The following is a 26078-nucleotide window of genomic DNA, read 5'->3' as shown; positions in this document are numbered from 1 at the left end:
AAGAGGCAAAGCCATTCAAAGGCCTGAAAAATTATGGAAGATCACATTAAAGTGATGATAAAAAGGACTTTGAACGAGCTTAAGAAGAGGGTGGACCGAAAAGCAAGGGAGGAGGGTGTGAGCAAGTTGTCTTTGAAGCCGCCTTATTGGTCCGTTCCTTTTTGGAAGGACCTTTTGGAGTATTGGGAGAAGAACGAAGGTCACTTGCACCGGTCATCGGTTGGATCCGCCAACCGACAACAAGTTGAAAGATTGCATAGTGTCGGTGCAAGATCATTCAATAAAGTTCGGGAGGTAATATTATTATATTCCATCACACACACATACATACACGTTCGCCATATTTAATATAATCAACTAATTATTCAGACGTGCTAATATAAGTTGTTTAATATTTTGAAAGGTTTTGACGAACAAAAATAAGAAAAAGCTGACGAGACTCGAGGTGTGGGGTAAATGTCATAGGAAAGTTGGATCCGATCCGGAAAGTCCCGTCTACACTACACTGGCCACCATGCGTATTGCGGTAATTTTTATGTGATTTTATGATCATTTTATGTTATTTTAAATGCATCTTTAATAAGTGAATTTATATGTATTTTCATGTGATTTTAAATGCATTTTTATGTGATTTTATATGCATTTTTATGTGATTTTAAATGCATCTTTAATATGTGATTTTATATGTATTTATGTGCTTTTAAATGCATTTTTATATGTCATTTTATATATATTTTTATGTGATTTTAATGCATCTTTAATAAGTGAATTTATATGTATTTTCATGTGATTTTAAATGCATTTTTATGTGATTTTATATGCATTTCTATGTGATTTTAAATGCATCGTTAATAATTGATTTTATATGTATTTATGTGATTTTAAATGCATTTTTATATGTGATTTTATATGCATTTTATGTGATTTTAAATGCATCGTTAATATGTGATTTTATATGTATTTTCATGTGATTTTAAATGCATTTTTATGTGATTTTAAATACATCGTTAATATGAGATTTTATATGTATTTATGTGATTTTAAATGCATTTTTATATGTGATTTTATATGCATTTTTTTGTGATTTTAAATGTAACGTTAATATGTGATTTTATATGTATTTATGTGATTTTAAATGCATTTTTATATGTGATTTTATATGCATTTTTATTTGATTTTAAATGCATCGTTAATTGTTTTAAATGAATTTGTAGGAACGATATGTCGCCATTCTCGAGCGCATGCCCGTGGAGGTTACACAAACGGGTGATCGGGATGAGTCGTGGGATTGGTGGATGGAAGCCTTGGAGGTCCCCCAAGGTACAAGGCCGAAAAAGAATTATGTGGTGGGGTTCCCCAATGCTCGGGCCACCGGTCTCTTGCCTACACTTGCTACCCGGTACCGAGATTCCACACGGAATGAAGCCGGCTCATCCCCATCCGCTCCGAGACAACGTGAAGCCATCCCCAATAATGTATATCTTGCCATCGTGAGGAATGTGCTTACGGAGATCCGTGCTAATCTAAATCGGTTTGCTCGCCAACTTTCCGATGCGGGGATAGCTATATTCGCACGTACTGCTCTCGAGGCCTCGGTGGCGAGATCGTGCATATCGTGGGCTCCTTGATTGAAGATATCGTTCAAAAGACGGAAGCTCGTGTTGCGGAGGTATAATTTTTGACCTTCTTGTTTAATTATTTGTTTCATTCACATGTAAATTTTGTTTCTTCTTTTTAACTAGTTTAATTAAACTTGTGTATCTAGGAAAATAATCGGCGTGCTATGGAAGTCGATAAGGATCACACGTCTGAGGATGAGACCTCCGATGACGAGGACTTTGATGACGGCGGCGGTGATGGCGGTGGATCGTCCGATGTTGATTTGTCGGATTAGTTTACATTGATCGATTTTAAGACTTAATTTGATGGTCATGGGATGGTTTTTAAGACTTAATTTGTCGGATGTAATATAGTACGTTGTGATGGTTTGATACTTTGTCGGTTATTTAGGATTGATTATAATGATGTAATGATACGGTTTAATACTCCGGTTATCGGAGTTTGTGAATGTTTGTGTTGGATTTAATTACTATGGTTTAATTGTGAAATTTACTAGTTTTTGCGAATGATTTTGAGTAGTATAGTTTAATGATTGTCATTGTTGTTTGGTTGTGATTGGATTGGATTTGTGTATTGATTTGGTTTGGTATACAAGGACTGCAGAAAAACCTGTAATTTTTTTTAAAATCAGACCTTAAAACCGACCGAAAACAGGCATAACCGACCACTTTTGACCATTACAAAACCCAGAAAACCGACCGTCAAGGGACATAACCGACCACCTTCTACATAAAACCGACTGTCTCCTTTAGAAAGTGGTCGGTTTTAGGACGGTCGGTTATGATATTTAAGTTAGCTTTTGAAATAAAACCGACCAATGTGCACACTTTGACCACGGTCGGTTATGAGTTCCAGTCAACTTTTTAAAATAGACATAATCGACCACTTACGGTCGGTTATGACCACTTTTGCCCATTACAGATCCCAGAAAATCGACCGTCAATGGACATAACCGACCACCTTCTTCATAAAATCGACCGTCTCCTTTAGAGGGTGGTCGGTTTTAGGACGGTCGGTTATGACATTTGAGTTAGCTTTTGAAATAAAACCGACCGATGTGCACACTTTGACCACGGTCGGTTATGAGTTCCAGTCAACTTTTTAAAAATAGACATAACCGACCACCTTCGGTCGGTTATGACTCAGTGACATGGCAACACGTGTGCACACGTGTTGCCACGTGTACACAGTGACCCCACATCTGAATAAAATGTCCAGGCACTTAACCGACCACTATGTTGGTCGGTTATGAGGGTTAAACCCGACCAAAAGTCATAACCGACCAGGCTAAAACCGACCATGCCCTGTGGTCGGTTATGACTATTTTAACCGACCGTTTTGCCTCTTCACCGACCGTTTTTACGGTCGGTTTTGTCCTGTTTTCTTGTAGTGTATACAGTGGGTAAGAGGTAACTCTTTCCTATTATATATTCTTAATACAATCATAAATACAAAATGATTATATTTTTCTAACATTATTCAAACATCAATTACTATGTAATGTACTAATACTATCCTAACTAGAGAGATTTAACAAATCAAAAATATAAAAGGATTACATTAGTCTACTAATATTTAAACACCAAAATATGATTCAATGAAGTAGATAAGATATTATTAGATATTTCATTATATATAGCTATAATTCAATTCAAAATCACTATATTTCTTAATATCTGCATATTTGTTGCAACAATATTACGAAAAATTATAAAAAATAAAAATAATATTGGAACAATATTAGATATAACAATATATATGTACATTAAAAATTATTAAAATAAATTTATAAAATCTTAAAAAATAAAAAGTAAATTTAAAAAACCGTACTTTGCAGAGGTTATAACTTATAAGCTAGTTATATATAATAAGCTTTGAAAAATTATATGTACCGTCAAAATAATCTCAAAAGTTGATTTTATATAAACTAAAAATAGACATTTAAGATTATATCCTATTAAAATAAATATATTATTAATACAATTATAAATACAAAATAATTATGTTGTTCACTCCAATTCAAGTTGCAATGCTCTAATACAAACCTAAATAGAATAGAATATGATTGATTTAACAAATCATATATATATAAGAATTACATTATTTTACTACTAATTAAACACCAAAATAAACTGCTATTCAAACCCCAGTTGCAATACAAAGTCATCATGCAATTCTAGATAGAAAATAATTAGAGAGATTAAATCAATCATAAATATAATAAAATTATATTGTTTTACTGCTATTTAAACACCAAAACCTGAACAATATTGTTACAACCAAGTAGAATATGATTAGATACGTACACAATCCTGATTCTATAATACAATTTTATCAAATTTGTTGCTAATTTATAATAATAATTCTATTTAAATATAATAAAATATTTAATAATTGAAAATTGAAAAAAAAATTGAATTTAAATTTGATTCTACTGCAAAATATTTTTGGATAAGTATGATTTTACAGTAATTCTACTACAAAATAACTTTAAATTATTTCATCAAATTTCAATTATTTTTTAAATAAAAAAATTTTGTAACTTTATTTTAATTTGATAATTAAAATTTATAATTAAATATGATAGAAAATTAAATAAAATATGTATTTATATGTTTTAAATAGTGGTGCACATGGGTTGACGAAACCGATCAAACCGACCCAAGCCGACCCTATTTTTGACCAATTAAATCGAACCATTACAACCCGATATTAAGTTGGGTTAAAAATACGTTAACCCGACTTTAATGGTTTGGGTATGGATTTTAAGTTAATTTTAACCAACTCAACCCAACCCGATTTTTTAATTTATTCGTATAAATATATATTGTGTACATCTCTATTTTATACTTCTTGTATTAATATGTTGTTCAATTTCAAACTAAATTTGTTGCATATCAATTATAGTCAATTAGATAATTTGTTTTTCATACACCATTAGAGATCCTTTGTACTTTTTTGTATATAAAATATATTTTACTACGAATAAGCCTAAGAGTGTAACATAGAGTCTATACATTCCGAAAGATATCTAAAAAATGTTCTCGAATGACACATAACATGATCTTGTTTGCGGATTCGTATGTCTTCATAAGTAGTCTCATACTCCCTCAGTCCCTTCCGATTGTTTACATTTCTGAGAAAGTGTCTGACACGCATTTTAAGGTACATAAAAAATATAGTTATGTAACTTATTTTTATAATTTTCTTTTTCTGAATAAAAGTTGAATGTTTTAATTTTTATTCAGAAAAACAAAATTGTAAAAAAAAATTACAGAACTACACTTTATATGCACCTTAAAATGCGTGTCAGACACTCTCTAAAAAATGTAAACAATTGAAAGGGACGGAGGGAGTATCATAAATAATGTTATATCAATTATTTATTTTAAATGACTTTGAACAAACCGTTCAACTCAACCCAAACCGAATCAGCCCGATTAATAAAGGATAGGGTTGGGTTGCATTTTTATTTTTTAAGGGTCAGATTGTGAATTTTCAAACTGATTTAATTGGGTCGGGCTGCTAAAATGACTCTGACCCTACCAACCCGACCCATGCGCACACTGTAATTCATTTCCACATCCATAATTTTTCAATATCTGCATATTTGTTGCAAAAATATTGCAACAAATTATAAAAAATAAAAATAATATTGCAAAAATATCGGAAATAACAATGTACGGTACATATATACATTAAAAAATTATGAAAATATTTTTTTTAAAAAGTAAAATTTTAAAAAGCCGTAAAAAAATTAATAAATTTTAAATTTTTAAAAAATATAAAATATAAATTTAAAAAATTATGCATCGCCCGAGTTAGAAGCTAATAATATTAAAAAAAATTATAAATAAATTTCATTATTCAATTTAAAATAAACTTTAAGCTACATAATTGGATTCTAAAATTGGAAAAAAAATTTGATGTATCCAAAAGAAACTGTTATTATTAGAAGAATATAGAAATGTACCGGATTCTGGAGACTAGATCGAATGAAGTACAAAAAATGGAACTTGACTGAGGATAAGAATTCAAAATTGGAAATTGTAAAAAAATAATGTTATTATAATATATATATATATATAATATATGAACTGGATCGGCTTATTAACGGATGGGATCGGCCTAAATCCATATCCGCTTCATTTATAGTCGGATTTTTCTTATCGGATCTGGATCGAATTTTTAATAGGCCGATTCATATCCGCTAAAATAATCTCGAATCGGGTAGTATAAATAATTATCGATCAAACAGCAGTCTCGTGTTAGTACAAATAATTATCATAGTAACAAATAATCCTGAAAAGCATCAAAAATTGAAGATAAAGAAACCAGAGCCCCATAAAATCATAGTTACTCAGCGATTATTGGCGGTAGCATCATAAACTTTATTTTTCTTAAGTCGAACTCTAGAGTCCTTTGACGCTCAAGATGCTTCGAAACATAACCTTGAGTAAAGCCCAACAACAGGGAGCTTTGTTTTTAAAAGAGATGAACTCATTACTCATCTACTTCACAATCGGAACTGATCCCCCAGCAGCTACAATTCGTTGCTCCAGCTGCAGATAACAAAGAACATCATATCTTTTAGCAAAAGTTGGCTAAAATAACTTAGGTTGTAATAAAATGTAATGATGAGCGTGCTTTACCGCGAGCATTGTTTGGAACTTGCTCTTCACAAGGTAGTACTCATCTTTCAATTGTCGCAGACATCTCAAGCACCTGCATTACACATTTTAGCCATCCCATGCCATCATCTTAAAAAAACATATTAGGCCGCAATACTAAAAACAAAAGTGCAACTAACAGATGATACAGGGTACTCCATAACTGACCTGATGATAATCAATAAATGACTCTTTTTAACAAGTTTAGGAAAGAATTCAAGAACTTGTCAATATGCTTTAACTTTTATAGGAACTTGCTGATATGACTTAATAAATCCCTTTCCCTTGCCCAAAGCATGCAGAAATTCCATCAATTTGGCTTGTGCAGGATAGTTATCAATTTTTTTACTTAGAGGTTCAATTTGGCTATCTTCATGGTTCAGTCATCATACATTGACAAACTTCGGTTATGAAATATAGCCTAAACATTAATTATTATGCTAGAGTGAAAAGAAAGACTAACCCTTCTAAGTTCTTAGATTTGTAACAAGATCTGAAGGTAACACAAGCGTTGTTCATTCTTTGAGTACCAAGGCTGTTGCAAAGAAAATTATAAGTCAGCTTTACAAAATAACCAATAACAATAACATTGAGCGAACGAAAGTAATAAAACGTTGCCTACAGAAAGACAAATTTTTTAGCTAACACAATGTGCAGTAGAAAAAGAATATAACAGGGAGAAGTTGTAATAAACAACGCAATTACACAACTATGTCAGTCTAAGTAGGAAAGCAATTCCATGGACAAGAGTCCCACTACATCGTCAAGAATCAGATTGAAATCGTTGCCTGTTAGTATCACACAAATGCTGTAATTAAAAATCGCAATATGTTTTTTTTTCAAATATGGAGAGCTCTTTACGGAACAGGCCAAGAGATAGATGAACTCCTAATATAAATACATCAAACCAAGTACAATAGATTCCAACAGAAGTAAGGGGATGGCATGAAAACCAAATAAAGGACTCCTATGTAGAAAGCATGATACAAAATCATAATTTCCTGCAAATATAGGAAGTTCGCTACTGTCATGAATTGTTACAAAATAAATCTCTACAACGTGCTGAGTTTTTGCAGCATTAATTCATAATCATTGAATTTTCTAGTTTTGCATTTTCTTATTTTGGTGTGGATAAGATGGATATTTTTCTTTCGATGAATGAACTGTGTTCTGGTATATGATTGTGAGCAGCTTAGAAATGGTTCAAAGCAATCAAGCAACCAATTAAACCGTGATTTTGGGTTTTGTGCCACATTACTGGGGTCTGTTGTGGTTCAAATGTCCATTAAAAAAGATGATTTTGGTTCACTTGCTCTCTGCTACACAAAGCTTAGAAAGAGTTTGATATTGTGATCTAAAATGATTCCCAATGAACAGGCTAGTGATGCATAGCCAATATGAATCTCACTTAAAGGCAAATAAATCTGAGTTCAATTGTAACACAAATGGAGCTTTGTCATTAGCTGAGAATATGAGAGGATACCTTAAGCTACCATCGTATAGTGGCACCGCAAAATCATCAACTTTCTCATAATCAACATCCATTTGGTCACTGTTTAATCAAAGAAACCAGAAGCAAGTTAAATTCAAAATTATATATAATAAATTTCAAAGCTATCATAAATAAAAACTTACAGAGCAGTGGCTAAATTCTGCAGATATCTCTCAGAATCTTCGAAGAAAAGAGCAAGCAATTCACTCATAACATGTGGTTCATTTTCAGTCAGCATCTGAACATTTCCGAAATGTTTTTCCAATAGCCCCTATATTTTTATGTAAAAAAAACATGTTAGATCATGTTTCTAGAGTTATATTTATGTTCACATAAAATATATTAAGTAAAAAAAATAGAAGAACTTACCTCACTGTAAAGAGATGACAAGAAATCAACATACTGTTGCTGCAATACATTCACCACTTCCATGGTTCCACTGCTTTTTTAAACTCCAATTCAGTTTGCTCCTTGCTTGCTTTATATACTTGAGCCAGACCGGCTGTAGAAGTAAACGAGTACTTATTTTTCCGGATAGGTTTAACATGAGAAATTATTGTAAATCAGGAATATCCTGATTTTTAGAAGATTCAAAGGGAGGCGTGTGTATCAAGTTGTATTACTGAGACTAATTTTAGGATCTTAATTGAAGACTATAGTGAAATTTCCATAAAAAGAAGTTGTTAATTTGCTCTAAAACTTGGTAACTGAAAATTAATTGCAAAAATTATGCAGAGACACAGCAGAGTCCCTTGTAAACAGAAAGCTGATGCTGTACACCGTGTAAAAGTGTTCTAAGTTCTAACAAAAAATTGGTCCTGTTTTTTCAGTAGATTAAAGAATCGAAACAATATTTGAAAATCATGCTATCCAACACCATAAACACTGATTTCCATTCAAAAAATTACACATCAGGACTTTGATTTTCTGTAATTAAGACAAGATATGTAGCCATTTGCATGAAAAGATACACCGTTGCTTAGCATCAATATAAGCATACATCAACAACAAACATCGATTTGCAGACAGCAATGGAAGTGCAGTTCAAATCTCTGTCAGCCCCGAAAGACTATGCCACATTTGAGGAATCGTAATCCTGACATTATCTGGAGTTCTGCTTCTGATGATTACCAGAGTTCTAATGCTGACGAACTCCAGCCTTTTAATTTTTTCCCCAGACTTCTGACATCAACAAAAGAAGTGTAGTAATACCTAAACCGTACATTTTATCCCAGGATATATGTCAAAGTTTTAAAATCACAAGACCTGTCTAAAAAGTTTTAAAATCAAAACACCTGTTCAAAAGAAGTGCTTCAAGAAGATTTAAACCTGATTGAAAATTTAAATTTCAAAAGAATTATAACTAGAAATCACTAATCATAATAACTGATATCAAAAAATAGATTATTAAAACTAAATGCCCCATGTCCATGTTGGTGAATTCAGAAAAAGAAACCGGACTCAGAAAATGCCGTTAATAAGGAAATACAACAAGTAAATAGTAGGTCACTGTTAGCCTTAAGGTTCAATAATTCCTTTCCTTTAGATGTCTACAATGTACCACTGCAAGTACTGCCAAGATGAAAACATTGCATATAGTTTGGCGGAGGCTCCTGGATTAATTCGGGCCATCTAATCTTCTTTCCATTCTAAAATATGAGCATCAAAGCATGGAGCTACCTTCATAGCCAGAGCCCAGAGACAAGCATCACTCATCAGTGTTATTTGATCTTTGCTTTTGCACCTGCCTTTCCTGTCACTGATGGCATGCCGGTATGACAATCTTATTCTGTCCATGCTAACTTGAATACAAATGGTTCAAGAAGTTCTCAGTCCTAGAAGGCCGCTTTTGAGATACGAGCCTTTTGTTTCAAAAATGTTTCAAGAAGTTCATGATACTCGGTTTGTCAAATAGGAATGCTAAAAACAATACTTATAAATCCAAGGGTACACATTACAACATTATCATACTGAAACTGGGGCATGATTGGTTACAAACTGATATACCTATTACTAACACCAGATGACCAGATACGCTACTGCAAATAGATCTATCTAATCCAGAATCACAACAAAGTAGGGAATCAAAGTGGTCAATTTACAAAATCTCAGAAGATATCAATTTAAACTAAGTAAAGATACATTATATCAGAAGATTGGATTAAGGAAAAATACATTATATCAGAACAAATAAATTTCATCTTAGTAAAGATAAGGTTTCAAATTTGAGAACAATTTGAATGATCATACCATGCACACAAACCTATGCAATAGTGCCAATGTTTGGCCAATTCAAATGCCAGAATGGACCACTTACAAAATGAATTTAATAAGCATTCAACAGTCAACACCATCTACACCATTACTATTATATACCATTTCTAATGCTAGTTGAGATGGTATTTTTGGTCCCATACATTAAACTACCATATGTTTGTATCAAAGAAGATTATGTTAATTAAGCAAAAGGAAAAGAAAAAGATCTTGTCTAACCTGGTAATAATTTAAGCAACAAAGTTTCGTTCCTTAATATTATTTTAATCAAGTGGAACAACCACTCTTGGGGGTATTAATCTGGTCCTAGTCTTCTTCACCAACCTTAAAATGTTTTGTTAAGTAAATCAAAGGAAAGATATATAAAATGCATGACAAAAACAAGTCTACAAAAAGTATGGCCTTTACTATTATATATGCTTTATTGAGTGGAAATTTCGACACTGACTTTTCTATAGCCTTTCCAGAATTTCGACATTGCCTTTACTATTATGCTTTATTAAGTGGAAACTTAAAATCATCAAGCAGCTTAAATAATTCAATTTTTCACTTGAGAACTTGACTAGAAGTCTAAAAAAGACTGCAGTTACTTGACATGTTTTATATATTTACCATTATCAAGTGGTATAATAATTGCTCAGAAGCTGAATTCCAGAGCAGGATGAAAGGACAATCATATGCTCATTACACTATAGAAAAACAGACCAAATCAAGATTACAAATCAAAACAGTATGTTATATAAACTGCATGACAAAAACAAGTCTACAAAGAGTTAGTAATGTCCCCATTCACAGACTTTTTTGTAGCCTTCCCACAATTTTGACATTGCCTTCACTATTATGCTTTATAAAGTGGGAATTCAAAATTATGAAGCAGCTTAACTAACACAATTCTTTCACTTGAGAACTTAACTAAAAGTCCAAAAAAAGACTGCAATGACATGTTCTAAATATATTCCACTGTCTTGTTTAATCAAGTTGTATAATATTAGCTCAGAAGCTGAATTGCAGAGCAGGATGAATGATCATTCATATGCTCATTACACTACAGAAAAAAAATTAGACGAAATAACATAATCTAGATTACAAATCATAACACAAGTATAGTTCACGAAAATTCAATACAAACACTTACATCAAGTCATGAACTCCTATCAGGTGTTTTAGCTTCATAGACTCTAAATCCTCCAATATCATTTGCAATTTAACAAGGCCAAAGACTTTGCGGAATCACCAAACCTTTGTTCAACCAAAGCAATAGTCCTTTTTTGCATACTAATCAAAACCGTGTTCCAAGTATTAACTCTAGAATTAGCAGGTAAAATTCCAACATTCATTTCAGCCAAATCCTCAGCCTTAACACCAACAACTTCCTCAGGTGTAGCACCATCTAACAACCAAATCAAACACGAAGCAAACCCTTTAGTAATTTCAGAATCACTGTCAACTCGAAACCTCATAAACCCTTCAAAGTCCATTTTCACTTCTAACCATACTTGAGCTGTGCATCCTGGAACTTTATTTTCCTCTGACCTTATAGACTCGTCTAAAAATGGTAACAATGTTGCGTAATGTAACAATGCCTTGACTCTATCAATAGGCTCTTTTAATGACTTGAACTCCGCAATTAAACACTGAACTTTACGTGCAACAGTATTGCAAGAATTCACACTCGGGTTCACAATTCTTGGTGAACAAACGGACTGTTTGCATTTTAAAGAAAAGTGTGTGAGTGTGTGTTTTCTTGAAATTTTATTTCTGGGCATAATATTTACATGTGTGTTGATAAATATCGAAGAGGTTGAAGATGAAGAAGACAAAGATAGAGGTGGTTGTGAAGATGTGGAAATTAAGGAAAACATGTTTGAATAGTTATGGTTGTAAGTATGTGTTTGTGTAATGGACTGGTTGTGTTTGATCGGAAATACAAGATTATATATAGAGATAGATAAGTCGGCGGCGAAGAAGAAGTTGGATATGCTAGAAGTGCGGAGTGATGTAAGAAAAAAGAAACAAAGATTGCAAACTGAAGTTACAAGGAGAGTACATGTATTATTGTTTGAGGGGCAGGTTAAAATTGATGTTTGCAAGGCGGCAAAGATATATACTACTGGGGGCTGCTTGAGTGCAGAGTGCTTGCTTATAATTTTATCATTTTAGGTCGGCGGAGAAGGTTTTAAAATATTTTTTATAGAACTAAATTGGTGCGCCGGTTTCCAAATTGAATCTTCACTTATAAATAAAATAAGTTTATCAGTGTATTAATATGAATTACACGAATAAAAAATAATATATGTCATTCTAAAAATATTTTTGAAAAACTTTTTGAATATATAATAGGGTTTTTTTTCATAAATATCCAAATTACAGAAAATATTTGTAAAAATACGGACCAACCTCATATGCAACCACTTATGCAACCCGCATCCGTATTTTTGCAAATATTTTACTAAAATGTGGTATTTTTGATAAATTCCGTATATAATATTGTCCTTACAAAACCATTGGTCAAACAAAAAGATTAATTTTATTTAATAGCAAGAGGAGTATATATATACTATTAATAACCATTGGTTATTAATGAAAATTACCAGCTTCCTGTAAAAAAATTATTTTAAAATTCGAATAGTTGTAAATTTTTATCATCATGGAGTATTTTAAATTTTTTGAAATGAACAATTAGTTAAATAATTTTTTTAAGCAAAGAAACTTTTAGAAATTAGAGAAATATTTATGTCCAAATAAAGAAAAAATGAAATGATGTGATTTTTTTAATAAATTTTGTTGACTCACTAATACAAAACAAAGAAGAATAATATAAATGATTCACACTATAATTCTTTTTTTGGTACGATAGATATGTATCATAGAATAAATCCATTACGTTAAGCAATCAATTGTGTGCTCATTTTCAAAGTTGGTGTTCCCATATCACGTTACTTTCTTCTTTCGTCATTGCTTAGACCATTTTCTGTCTCAAGTCTTTTGACTAATGTTCTCTAGCATAGTAAATAGCAAGTTATTGCGGTATCTCCAAAATATCAAGATATGTTTAAAATTTTGGATAGTGATAGACTAAAATGAAGATTTAAAAAAATATAAAAAAATTATATAATTGTGTATTTTAATTTATATATATATATAGGGAGTTGCTCAAATGAGAACCCCCACTAATAGGAGAACTGAGATATAATCTCAGCCATACATTTTCATTCCTAAATTAAATCACAGCCACATAATTATTTTTTTAATATTATTTTCATTTAACCCACCCCAAGCCTATACTCTCTCCCCCCGATTTATTCCCTCCACCCATCCGACATACATATAACCTATACATACAAAACTTTCAACTTCCCCCACAGTCGCCGCCCATCCCCCTTTTCTCATCTTAATCCCTTCATCTACCATCCCTTTCACCTCCACTGTCATCCATAACCGTCGCAACACTTCAAATACCGGCGACGCATCTCCTCTAATTCTGATATGCTCGATGACACCATTAAAGCTCTGCTCCAGCTCCATACGAAGATAAATTAGTGATTTTTTGTTATACCGGAGTTGTTTATATTCAGATATGTTGAATTTGTTGACTTTATATTGTTGAAAAGGATGAAGACGTGGAGGTGGTTATGTTGAGGTGTAGGTGGCTGAAATTGATTAAATTGGAGATTTGGAAATTTTGTTTCGATTTTCATGATTTAATTGGTGGTGATTATGATTCGTGTTGGTTAGAGTGGTGAACAATGATTAATGATGGTGAGGTGCTGGTGGGCAGAAAAAGTGGTTGGCTGTGGTGATTATTTGTTGGATGCGTTAATTTTCGTTTTCCGGTGGTGATTTTTCTGGTGATTTTTTGTTTTGATGATGTTCTCCGGAGTTGATAAATAGAGCAGGTGGTCAGATCTGGTGGACAAAAATCCTGGCTGTATGTGGTGATTTTCCTTTTCCGTTGGTGATTTTTCATTTTCTGGTGATGATTTTTTGTATTCCGGTGATGATTTTTTGTATTCCGGTGGTGATCTTTGATTTGACGGTGGTGATTTTATATCTGTCGGTGGTGATTTTCTGGTGATCGCCCGAGGTAGTAGTGGTCACCGGTGGTGGTGGTGGCCGGAAATGGTGGTAGTAAGTAGAAAGAAGAAAATGGAAGAGATGATGGTTGAAGAAAATGATGAGATTTAAAATGAATGCTTTAGATTAAAAAAATATTTAATTTTTTATGGTTGAGATTAGATCTCATATCTCACCAAAAAAAGGTTCTCAATGGAGTAAGACCCTATATATATATATATGTATATATATATATATATTTATATATATGTAATCAACTTCAATAGTCCTATCTACACACATATACATTGTTAAAATATTAGATTTACTAGCTTAAAACACGTGTCATGCACGGACTGCACGAATTTTATTTTAATATTACTTAATTAAAAAAAAATTGAATTAAATTCTTAATTTTGTTGATTAAAAACTTTAAATGATATGATTTCATGACAATTATATAAGTAAACGTCATACCTTTTTAGAACATTTAAATTTATTTAAAGTGGGGGGAAATATTATTTTATTAAGGATAAAAATATAATGTCTCCATTATGTTGGTACCTTAAAAAACTATTATTTTAGCACGGTGATTACTTAATCGATTAACTATAATTCTATAAAAAAAATATTTGAAAAATGCAATATTATTCATTGAACAATATAGTCTTATTGAAAATTTTAAGTGTATTTTAAAAAAAATAAAGTTTTAAATAAAATTTAATTTTTTATTTCACATGAATAAGATACGAATTATACTTGGTCTAATATTAATTTGATTTATCTCGGATCAGTGATTTATATTATTTCATTTTAGTCCGATGCCCAATATATTGATCAAATTAAACTAATTATTTTTAGTTTAATTTAAAAAAAAAACTGGATCAATAAAATAATTTTGTTTTAGACTGAATAATTAGTATATAGTAAAAACTCTATAAATTAATAATGTCGGGACCAGAGAAATTTATTAATTTAGAGAGTTATTAATTTATCGATAAATTAATAATTATTATTTAAAGAGTTTTTAACCTATTATAATGTACATATCTTTTAGAATCAACGAAACTTGGGATTCAACGTAATTAGTAACCTTGGAAAATTAACAATGACTTTTGAAGTTGTGTTGTCTAATTAATGTAAACAAGATTAATAAATGTGTTCAATGTATTCTCAAACAAGTTTGGCATATATAAATTACATGAACGTGTTAGAGTATTTAAAACATATCTCACAAGATGGTTTCTCATCTAAAATGTGTTGCAAAATTAACTATGTCAGATCAAATGCGTAAGGAGTTGTGTGAGTACAAGAGAGATAATCCTTCAAGCACACAAAAAGACTTGCAGAAATGGCTTGAGGGAAAGTTTCAGTTAAAAGTTAGTCAAGGAACAATATCAAACACACTTAAGCGATCAGATGAGTATCTCTCTGTTGAAATAGAGGGAAGCGCAAAGATCAAAAGACACAAACCAACAAAATATTCTGACATGAAGAAGGTTGTTTATGAGTGGTTTCTTCAGCATCAAGAAGGTGTGAATATCACAGGAGAATTAACTTTGCAGAAGGCAAGAGAAACAATGAAACTCTTGTACCCTCACGATGATTCAGATTTTAACTTCTCTATATGATGGCTTGGGAAATTCAAGCAGCGGCATGGCATAAAGTCATTTCGTCGTTTTGGCGAGAGTGGGTCTGTTGATGTACAAGACATGGAGCAGAAATTGGTATCGATTCAAGAGAAAATTGATCAATTCCCTGTAAAAGATGTTTTCAATATGGATGAAACTGAGTTGTTTTATAGGCTACAAGCTGATCATTCACTGACAACAAAACAACTTGAAGGAAGAAAACAAGATAAAGAAAGGCTTACGATAGTTATTTGTTGCAATGAAGATGGCTCTGAAAAAATCCCTCTATGAATTATTGGAAAATATGCAAAGCCTCGTTGCTTCAAGAATGTCAACATGAATAGCTTGGATTGTTAGTATCAAGCTAACAAAAGAGCATGGATGACTAGTGTGCTTTTTGATGAATATGTTCGTTCATTTGACCAAATGATGCATGATAGAAAAGTTCTGCTTGTGATGGATAATTGTCCAGCACATCCAAAAAATATTGAAGGGCTAAGAAATGTTGAATTGTTCTTCTTGCGACCCAACATGACATCAAAGATTCAATCTTGCGATGCTGGGATAATAAGGGCTTTCAAGATGCATTATCGTAGAAGGTTTTATCGTAAAATATTGAAATGTTATGAGGTAGGACAATCTGATCCAGGGAAGATAAATGTCCTTGATGTTATCAATTTGGCAATCCCAGTTTGGACGATAGATGTTCGAAAAGAAACAATAGTGAATTGTTTCCGACACTGTAAAATTCGTTCAGCTAGTGACGTTGCAAGAAATTTGGATGAACCCACTTTTGATGAAGAAACTCAAGACCTCGAGACTATGATCAATCAATGTGGCTATCGTAATAAGATGGATATCAACAATCTAATGAACTACGAAGGTGAAAATGAAGCATGTTCCGAGGTTCAGAGTTTAGAAGATATTGTGGGTACTATCATTGATGACAATACAAATGATGACGACGAAGATGATACAGTGTCTTTGGAGCCTATTACGAAAAAGGAAGCTCTTATGGCGTCGAATACTCTTCACACCTTTATGATACAATACAAAAATACAACACCTGAGTTATTGGATGCAATAGGCAAAGTTAGAGATGAGCTCCAAAGAGACTTGATCTTTAAAATAAAACTAGGGTGTAATATATTTTTTCAGTTCCTATGAATTATTAATTTATGATTTTCTTGGGACTGAAAACTATAAAGGGATTTCTCGAAAAATTATTATCTTATTATTTTATCGAGTTTTTCAACTTTTTTACATTGGCCCAAGTCGGGACCGGACAAATTTATTATTTTAAAGAGTTTATTAATTTAACGAGTATTAATTTAAAGAGTTTCTACTGTATATATTTTATTTTGTTGGTCGAATTGCATTTTTATTTTAGTTTTGTGTTAGTCTGAATTAATTGTATAATGTATTTTTTATCCTAGATAACTAAAATATATTATTTTGTTTATCCAAGTTCATTAGTATAATTTTTTAGGAGGATTGATAGTATTATTATTTTATCTTATCCCGAGTCACATTATATATCAACTTAATCTTAAAAATTATATTTAGTTTGTTTAAATTTAATTTAGGCCGAAGTAACAAATTAGAATGATATAGAACTCGATATGAATTAAAATTTAAATTGGTAGAAGAAGTTGAATTTAATATAAATTATAGTGATATAGAGTTTGATATAAAATAGAATTGAAATTGGTAAAGTAATAGATGAGGTTGACTTCAATATCAATTATAATTAGAATTGATCGACCCAATAATTAGAATTAGAACAATTAAGTAATGGTAATTAAGTAATTTCAACAAGTACCGACCGACCGACTACGAAACTTTTAATGTTTCGTCTATTATAATATAGTATAGATATATATTAAACAAATAATAATAAACTTGTCACAATTTGATTTATTACAGTACTCTCTATTCTTTTATAAACATAATAATTATTTTTTGAATATTCAGCTTCATTTTCTTATAACAAAAATATTAATCTGAAAAACCCAATCCAAAGACATCTAACTAGATAAATCTTCAAAGCCTTTTTAGGACAATATAATAAATTACAAAATAGTCACTAAACTTTTACTATTTAATCACTTACACCCCTAAACTTTCAAGAAAGTCCATAAAATAACTTGTTGGGGTTTTTGCTGAGGGTTTTAGAACCCGAAATAGAGCTACAGATAGATACATAAATAGAGCTACAGATAGATACATATACATCTTTAAGCAAAACCCTTTTGTTTTCTTGGAAATTTAATTGCTAAATTGTGAGATAATAATTTATAATTGCATGGTCAATGGAGAGTGTGAGAGTTCGATTGGTGTTTGAAGATAAAAGTTGTTTAAACAAGTTACAGAGATCTTTGGGGTTGTATAAAAGCTGGGTTCTTGTTAATTCACATCAATTTCCAACATTCTCTGAGTTGGCTGAGCATTTAGTTGCCATTTTTGAGCTTGCCCAGTCTTGCCCTCATGGCATCCTGCTTTGCGTAATCGTCTCGTTAATCCTATGTGCTTTACTGTGTGTGATGTTGTGTGTATGTGTTTGAATGATTGTTTGTTTAAGTAAGATTATGGTGCATTGTTTTAATATGATAATAGAGGGTAAATGTGTGTGGGAGAATTTTACGGGCTTGTGTATTTGGGAAGGAATTGGTAGTGTAGGTTTATGTGTGTGATTGTGTGTGTGTGTGTGTGTTTAAATGCCTGTTTATTTAAGTAAGAAGATGATGCATTGTTGTGATATGATAATAGAGGTTGAATGCGTGTGGGAGAATTTTAGGGGCTTGCGTATTGGGGAAGGAATTGGTAGTGGAGGTTAAAATTGGGGGTGGCAAAATCAGACACGACCCGAAACCCGACACAAACCCGACCCATTACCCGAAATTGCCACCCCTAGTTAAAATGGCCTTAGATTTAAGTTAAAGTTCGTTCTTCGCCATGAGAGTCATTGTTTACACATATAATAGAGGCTATTTGTACGTGGGAGAGTTTTATGGGGTTGGTGAGAAATTGATAATATGGATGCCGTTCTTGAGGTATTATGGTTGCTTCGTTTTGGTGTGTTTGTTTCTTATTGTTTTTGTATTAGGTAGAGAAGCATTCATCTCAGTTTACACGTTTGAAGGATGCAACGTGTTTACTTTTTGATATAAACTTAATTGAAAGAAAAAAGAGTTACCTACCACTCTAGTACTGCACATCCGGTTTAAATTTAATGGCCCTTTTCATGTGGAAATTGCAAAATCAGCGTTCTTTTAAATTTTGTTGACAAGCGACTTTGATTGTTGTCTTCAATATCATTGTGCATTAAATATACTATGTGTTATTGTTTATTGCAGATGGATGACTTTGTACTTCCGCCGTTTGAGTCTACATCTTTTTTGAACGATAAAGATATTATCAGGTCACTTTCATTTTGATCATTTTGTAATCTACTAGTAGCAAATGTCGGTGAATGTACATGAACCACTAACACGTGTTCGGCACGCTGTATCAGTGTGAAAAGAAAAGGAGGTGCATCGAATGGAATACTCAAGACACGTAATGCAGCTGATGCCTCGGAGGATTTTGAAAATGTGGAGGAGCAACCTTTAGATGGTGGTGTACCACCTAATAAAAAGGAAGCAGGTGGCTGTGAAATTGAATCTGACGAGGATGCAGAGCCTTCAGAAAATTTGACACCCGTAAATGCACTGCAGAAGGAAAGAAAAGCGTCCACAGAACTTCAGAGCTCAAAGTATTTGCCTCGACCTATTTCTTACTGTCTGTATTGTTGTGATTTAAATGTAGCAGATTGTTATAATGCCTGCGCATAGTCTATAATGCTTTCTATATGATCTGCTCATTTTGTCAATTACAGGCAGAAGAAACCCCGAACGGTAGTTCCTAATGGTATAGGGAAGGATAATCATACTAAAATCGGTGATGATCAGGGTCATATCTCTTGCAAGAAGCAGAAAGCGTCTGATACAAAGTGCAAGCAGATAATTGATCCTACGCAACAATGTGCTGAAAAAAGTAGTAGCCCTTCTAAATCAACATCAGATGAAAATAGGTACGCATTTATATACTAATACACAGATCTGACTGGTGGTGTTATAGTAGATTCTTGGCTATTATTACATTCCATTTATTTTTATGGAGGTGCTTAGAGCAAGTCCAATGCAAGATGCAAAATAGCTATAGTTATTGCTATAATTTGGCATCAAAAAGTGTCATTTGGTGCTAAAACAAAACTTCAACTCCAATGCTAGATGCATTTTGAAACTAAATATTTCCTTATTTACCTAAATTTTGTCACTTAACTAAGTTTCATTTAAAGTACAACAACATTCATCTCATTTGTAGTAGTATGATGATGTGGCTAGATGCATAAATGCATCCTTGGTTTCAAATTTAGAACCAAGGATGCATATATGCATATTTGCATCCAAGTATAGAACTCCTTTGGAGTTGAAATTTTTGACATTTGATTTCAAATTATAGAAATGACATCACTTATAGCACTGCATTGGACTTGCTCTTATTGGTCATAAAACATTTAAACTCCAAATACTAATAAACCTCACATTCTGTTATTAGAGATATGGGTCTTCCGATATTTGGTATCTATACACCAAGTTATGGTGTTAAGGGTTAGTTTTAAATGTCTTCTTGTGCTTTCAGAGGTTAGGATATTTGACAGTATTATGTGTGGTTGAAGACGAGTCATAGTAGTGCCTTGTAAGCTTTACTTTTTAGTAGAAACATTGTCTTCTGATAGATGCTGATTGTGCATACTGCTTAGCAGAATTTTGTGTTCTGAATTAAGTATTGTGTTGTGGATCAAATCTACTTAGTCTTCCCCTTTTTTCTAGAGCTGAAATTACTGATGTTTTGACCGAACACAAGTTGTAGTAGTGATGGCCTTGTTATGTCAGTAACATATGGTTCTTCTGACAGTTCCTTGTTCAAGTGGAACTCTTAATACAAAATAAGGAGATTTATATCAGATCTCCAGTCTGTGTCAGCTGCATTTGTACAATGTTTTGTACCTTTTCATTCGGCTTTCCTTCAAATCCCTTGCCTATGAGGTCACCAACATGAAATTAATTTAATAAATGGGAATTTTACCTTCTCGCATCATGGCAAAAGATGTTCACTTTGTGCATCTGTCAACAAAACACTTTCCCATAGAATGGGAGCTGTTCAATTCTTCATTAATTCATTGCATACTGATAATTTTCCTGCACTCCTCTCCGAGTCCAAGTCGACTTTTCAGTTGAGGGAATTACTAACATGTTACTTACGTATATGACACACATATTATGCGTTACTCCTAATCTAATGCTTTTGTGAGAACCGGTTACCTAATAAGTGAGAGCATCCTGCTTATAGATCGATCTGCTTAGTAATCTAAGATCGAGATGATAATATGTTACCATTTGGGATTTTTTTGAGTACATCAATTTTATATTATATCTGCCTTGTCAATTATGAAGAGATTTGAAATATAAGAATCTGTGATACTAGTACTTGCGGCTCGCCACTACTGTCATCACATGAGTCTTGTTTATATTGCAATAATAATATTAAACTCTACCCTTTGTTGTTATTCATTGTCATATGATTTATGGATACATAATGATCTAATATATTTCTCATTGTTTTGCATGTCAAGTGACCAGCTTCAAGAGAATGATAAAAAGACCAAAGATATGTCCAATGTAACTGATACTAGAAAGGTTTGTGTATGTTAACATAGGATAATCTTTATTGATATCTTTATTCTTAAAGAATGAATGACTGAAAGTATATCTTTATCCATTATGACTCCAGATAATTGAAATCGTAAGAAATGGCTGTTTTGACTAGTTTTTTTTTTATTGTTTTAAGGTTTAAAAAGACAGATTATTTGGGTTTTTAATTATATATCTCAAAAGGCATGCTTTAGCTGAGTTGAGCATGAGCATTGGGTTTGGAACTTGCATCTGTGAGGTAGTCAAGAATATGAGTTGCAGGGTCTTTATGCTCAAATTGACAGCCAGGCTATCCAAGGAACTCCAAATATATGACTGACCAAAATCTCCCAGATCTCCCAATTAATATTGTTTAGCAGGCTTAAACTAAGAAAAGACACCGAGTCCCCAGACTAAGATAAAGTGGAGGGTCTATTGTGGAAATTTTGCAAATCCAGATATTAGCCGGATGCCCAAAGAAAATTATAAAAAAAAACATACCACACTGTTATGCTAAAGAAATGTGGTAAACTTCGTCTGCCATATTTAGCACACATTTCGACATACTGTTTCTTCACTACCACTGTTCTTGTTGGTTGTAGCTCCTTTCACTTGATGTTGTCAAATATATTATAGGATCTAATTAAGCCCCCCTCTTAACAATGTTAGCCTCCCTTTCTCAATATATTATCTTTTATCTGGATGGTGTTATTTAATATCTGACTTTTTATAAATTTGTTGATAAACAATTTTTGTCTGTACACCTGTGCCTATCCAATTGTTTGTTCAATTTTCCAGTCTTCTAGCTTAAGTTACACTGGGAGGGGTATTAAACTGTTCGATGTGTTTTCTGTATTAGGTCCCTAGTAGAAGTGCTCGGCGAAAAAAGGCTAAGAGGCAATGGTTGCGGGCTACGGCTAACATTGGAAAAAGGAAGATAGTTTGCAAATCTAAATTACCTGTAAGTACCTGAAGTTCAAGTGAATATATATTTCATTGGTGTACACACTCTTATACTTACCACATGCATTCTGAATTTCACAGCTAAAGCGGAAGCAGAGACAAACTGACTCTAAGAATGAAGAAGTCATTGACCAGTCAAAAGTACTTGTAAGTGCTGACATAAACTTAGGAAGCCCTTGTTCTAACTTGCTTAAATGTTGATTAATTTGACAGTCTGCAACATCAAAAATTGCAGCTATACTTAAAGCAGTCAGAACAAGAGGAACCTGAATATAAAATAGATGAGGAAAAGCCCGATGAGAAGGGTGATGGAGAAGAAGAGTTTGTCCCTATTGTCATAAGGCCAGGGCACATTCGCTTTGAGCCTCTGGAAGAAGGTTAAATAGTAACTCTGTGTTAAACATTTGCTAAATATCTGGATTTTAATCTGTTCTTTTAGCCAGATTTTTTTAGTTTCCAAATAATAAATGAGTATAAGAAGCTTTAAAAAATCAGCTTTCTTATTATATTTTTTTAATAGTGGCCAACAGGGCTTTTAATCCTTGAAACTGTTGCTAAAAATAGTAGAGCATATAGAGGAGGGAACATTCTCTTTCTGTTTACTTTTATAGATTTGTTGAACAAGTAAAAGTTGAATAACCACTTTCTACTAGACATGGCAATCGTATCATATTTTCATGTTTTTAAATTTGATGTATTTTCTTATCATCTATTTTGTGTTTCTTGTACCAACATTCAAATCCAAACACGTCTCATGTTTTTATGCATAGACATAATATAATAAAAATATTATAATTTCATAATTTATTTTAAAAGTAAAATTTATTAATTTAATATTGCTTTTGTAGGTTTAAAACACTTTTAATATAATAGTTTTACTTCTTAATTTATGATATCGATTGTTTATTATTATTATTATTATTATTATTATTATTATTATTATTTAAGAATGATGTATATTTTATTATAAATATTTCTTAATTTATTTTGTGTACTTCCATGTCGTTTCGTGCACCTGAAATGGAAACCTAAACACGACATGAAATCGTGTAATTTATTGTACTGCAAAACCAAACCTAAAGACCAAATTTTGTTTTGTGTACAAAATTGCCAAGTCTATTTTCTAGTAGTAAAAGATCCTAAATTATACTGTGTGCTCCAGTAATTTTCTGTTTAAAGATGTGTTTGCTAAATAAAATAACTCAAACTTATTAATAGCATAGTATAAGTTTTTAAGAATGTAGGAAGTTAGAGTATTAGTGCATCAGTTTACAGTGGACTGGATACATCTCATGTTAGAGACTTTAATTTAGTTTTTTTTTGCTTCTGAAATTTTTATGAAATTTAATATTTTCTTTGCTTGCAAGTTTCTAGAAGCTTTCCTTGTTGAGGTGTGACCTCTTTGGCTTCTCTTTCCATAATAATAAATAGATTACGTTCATGTTCTAGAATTCCAGTCACGTGGTTCATATAGCTGATGAGAGCTACCTCACTACTCACATTTCAAAATAGCACAACCTTCTGCATACCATGTAAATAAGAATTCTGACATAACTTTTCTGGTCGGTGCAGGAGAAGTTGTCCAAGAAAAACAATCATCTGTGGTATGCCTCCCTCTGCTGACTATACCTGTTTTTGCTGTACTTCGTATGTTCAAATGATAACTTTATACAATTGTAGGTATAGGTCTAGGAAGGATGTTGATTCCACGCATGTACATACATGTCCTTTATGTATACCTGAAATTAAAATTATATATGGATGCATATGTACTATATACCGCTTGTCATATGCTTTGATAGAAAACAACTTTATATTACTGCAAGGATATTATAGGGCTTTGGGTTTTCATGTATAATTTCCGTCTCCATGGCCCCATCATCGTTAATCATATATTAGTTGTACCAGTGCATTTGTTTAAGTCGGTCTCGATAGCTTAATAACTCTATTAGTTGGCTTTAGGCAACACACCAGTGGGATGGAATTACCAGCAAAAGAAAAGGGCAGAAATGGGGTACAGAGAAAATTTCGTCGGCTGACATGAATGAGCACCAATACTTCGATCATGATCAGCCTAATATATCATCGACTGCTGAAGTAGAGCTTCCTGTGCATGATCCCATTGACTTTGATCAGCTTCACCCACTTACAACCCTTCCAAAGGTTTATTCTTTCATTCCTTACATTTATCAAGAATCCTTTTATTAATTTGTGGTCAATGTGTGTGTGTATCTGTGTTTGTGTGCTGGTGCAAAAGATTTGCTTCAGAATTTGAACTGAAGTTATCACTTGATGACAATGCACCAAATTAAACTCTGATCCTGCTTTCTTTTAACGGTATGCTACTTTTTTTATTCCTTTTTTGTATATAAAAAATTACAGGAGGGTGATGTTATTGCATATCGTATACTTGAATTATCATCAACATGGACCCCTGAAGTTTCCTCTTTTCGGGTATATTTCTATTATTGATTAAAATTTTGAAATGATTCGCCAACTTATCAGTTATCATCAGTCATACTGATACCTTAAACTGTTTATTCTTTAGGTCGGAAATGTGTTATGGTACAAGCCTGATTCCAAAGAAGTCATGCTGATGCCAGTTCCAGAATATCCTGTTATTCCTGAGAAGTTAAATGAGGATGCATCTGAATCTCAGCCAAACAACTCCGTATACAATGAAGATGGATCATTACAGGTTCTTAAGCTAACTTTAACTAATTACCTAGCTATGTAGTTTTTCCTTCCTTCCTCTGTCATGTCTATAAGCTTTATTTTGGAAAAATGAATTGTTTTATATTTCTATAATTTTGTTATAATTTGTGAATTTCATCTGCAGATAGATTTTTCTTCGCTTATTGATGTACGTATTGTAAAGCACGGTAACAGCGATTCTTCAAAACCAGTTGTTGATTACAATAATGGCGATTCTTTAAAAGCGAATACTGATAAAGTTGGCAATAGTGCTCTTACCAATACAGTGGGAGTATCAAATTCACCCAAAGCAGGTAGCAATACTGTTGGGCCAAATGATGTAATTTTTTTGTTCTTTTTTTGCTAAATAATAGTTGCTTTTTAGTCTCTGAAGTGCAATTTGCGGGACGTGTTATGAGTAATTCTGATTATCTAACTGTAGGTAATGGAGAAGTAAATCTGCTTGATCACTTCAGCGAGGTTCTGAATGCTAAAAAGGCACAATTATACGAGGAAAATAGCTGGATAAAGGGAAGTCCTGTCAAGGGTTCATGGTCATATAGAGCCTTGAGAGGCAGTGCACTTGGTCCAGTAATGGCTCTTCTTCGTTCAAATAACGACATATGACAACAGGATCTCCCGGAATTGTGCAAATTTTGGCAAATTAGAGCAAATGAAATAGCTATGCCACATGGCCATGTGAATTTTGGTTATATTGACCAAGTATGGTCCTTGTTCAGTTAGGTTGCCATCTCTTACAAGTTAAATATTGGAGTTGGTTGCGATCAACTTCTTTGCACAAAAAGCACTTCAGAACTTGCGAATGATTTTGTGTGGCGCCTTATAGATATCTATTGACCTTGCTTTTGTTCAATTGCTGCAACATCTTACATGTGGACATTTTACAAATCTTCTTCTCGTACCAATACAATGAAAGGAGAAATTG

At 32.5% G+C, this 26078-nt stretch overlaps 3 protein-coding genes and 1 pseudogene across 3 annotated transcripts; 2 read left to right on the top strand and 2 right to left on the bottom strand.

Moving 5' to 3' along the window:
• Positions 1 to 5786: 5786 nt before the first annotated feature.
• Positions 5787 to 11327, bottom strand: LOC141668931 (histidine-containing phosphotransfer protein 1-like). Its single transcript, XM_074475999.1, has 7 exons — positions 11192 to 11327; positions 8152 to 8284; positions 7926 to 8053; positions 7774 to 7842; positions 6754 to 6825; positions 6273 to 6345; positions 5787 to 6182 (listed from the first exon to the last, which is right to left on the bottom strand). The coding sequence occupies exons 2-7, from the start codon at positions 8212 to 8214 to the stop codon at positions 6132 to 6134; spliced, it is 456 nt and encodes a 151-aa protein (XP_074332100.1). The 5' UTR covers positions 8215 to 8284; positions 11192 to 11327; the 3' UTR covers positions 5787 to 6131.
• LOC141668930 (sufE-like protein 2, chloroplastic) lies at positions 11077 to 12187 on the bottom strand. Its single transcript, XM_074475998.1, has one exon. The coding sequence runs from the start codon at positions 11916 to 11918 to the stop codon at positions 11250 to 11252; it is 669 nt and encodes a 222-aa protein (XP_074332099.1). The 5' UTR covers positions 11919 to 12187; the 3' UTR covers positions 11077 to 11249.
• A 3160-nt stretch (positions 12188 to 15347) lies between these two features.
• On the top strand, positions 15348 to 16907 carry LOC141664529 (CENP-B homolog protein 2-like; annotated as a pseudogene).
• A 1035-nt stretch (positions 16908 to 17942) lies between these two features.
• Positions 17943 to 26006, top strand: LOC141666493 (coilin-like). Its single transcript, XM_074472536.1, has 14 exons — positions 17943 to 18244; positions 19097 to 19161; positions 19255 to 19494; positions 19618 to 19812; positions 21418 to 21481; positions 22335 to 22436; positions 22520 to 22585; positions 22674 to 22815; positions 24011 to 24042; positions 24401 to 24601; positions 24821 to 24892; positions 24987 to 25136; positions 25278 to 25446; positions 25575 to 26006. Exons 1-14 carry the CDS (start codon positions 18053 to 18055, stop codon positions 25757 to 25759), a joined length of 1875 nt encoding a protein of 624 aa, XP_074328637.1. The 5' UTR covers positions 17943 to 18052; the 3' UTR covers positions 25760 to 26006.
• The last annotated feature ends 72 nt before the right edge of the window (positions 26007 to 26078 follow it).

Source organism: Apium graveolens, chromosome 6 (genome assembly GCF_009905375.1).
Source record: "Apium graveolens cultivar Ventura chromosome 6, ASM990537v1, whole genome shotgun sequence".
Lineage (NCBI taxonomy): Eukaryota > Viridiplantae > Streptophyta > Magnoliopsida > Apiales > Apiaceae > Apium > Apium graveolens.
Note: the sequence above shows the minus strand (reverse complement) of the source record. Positions and strands in the feature narration are given on the sequence as shown.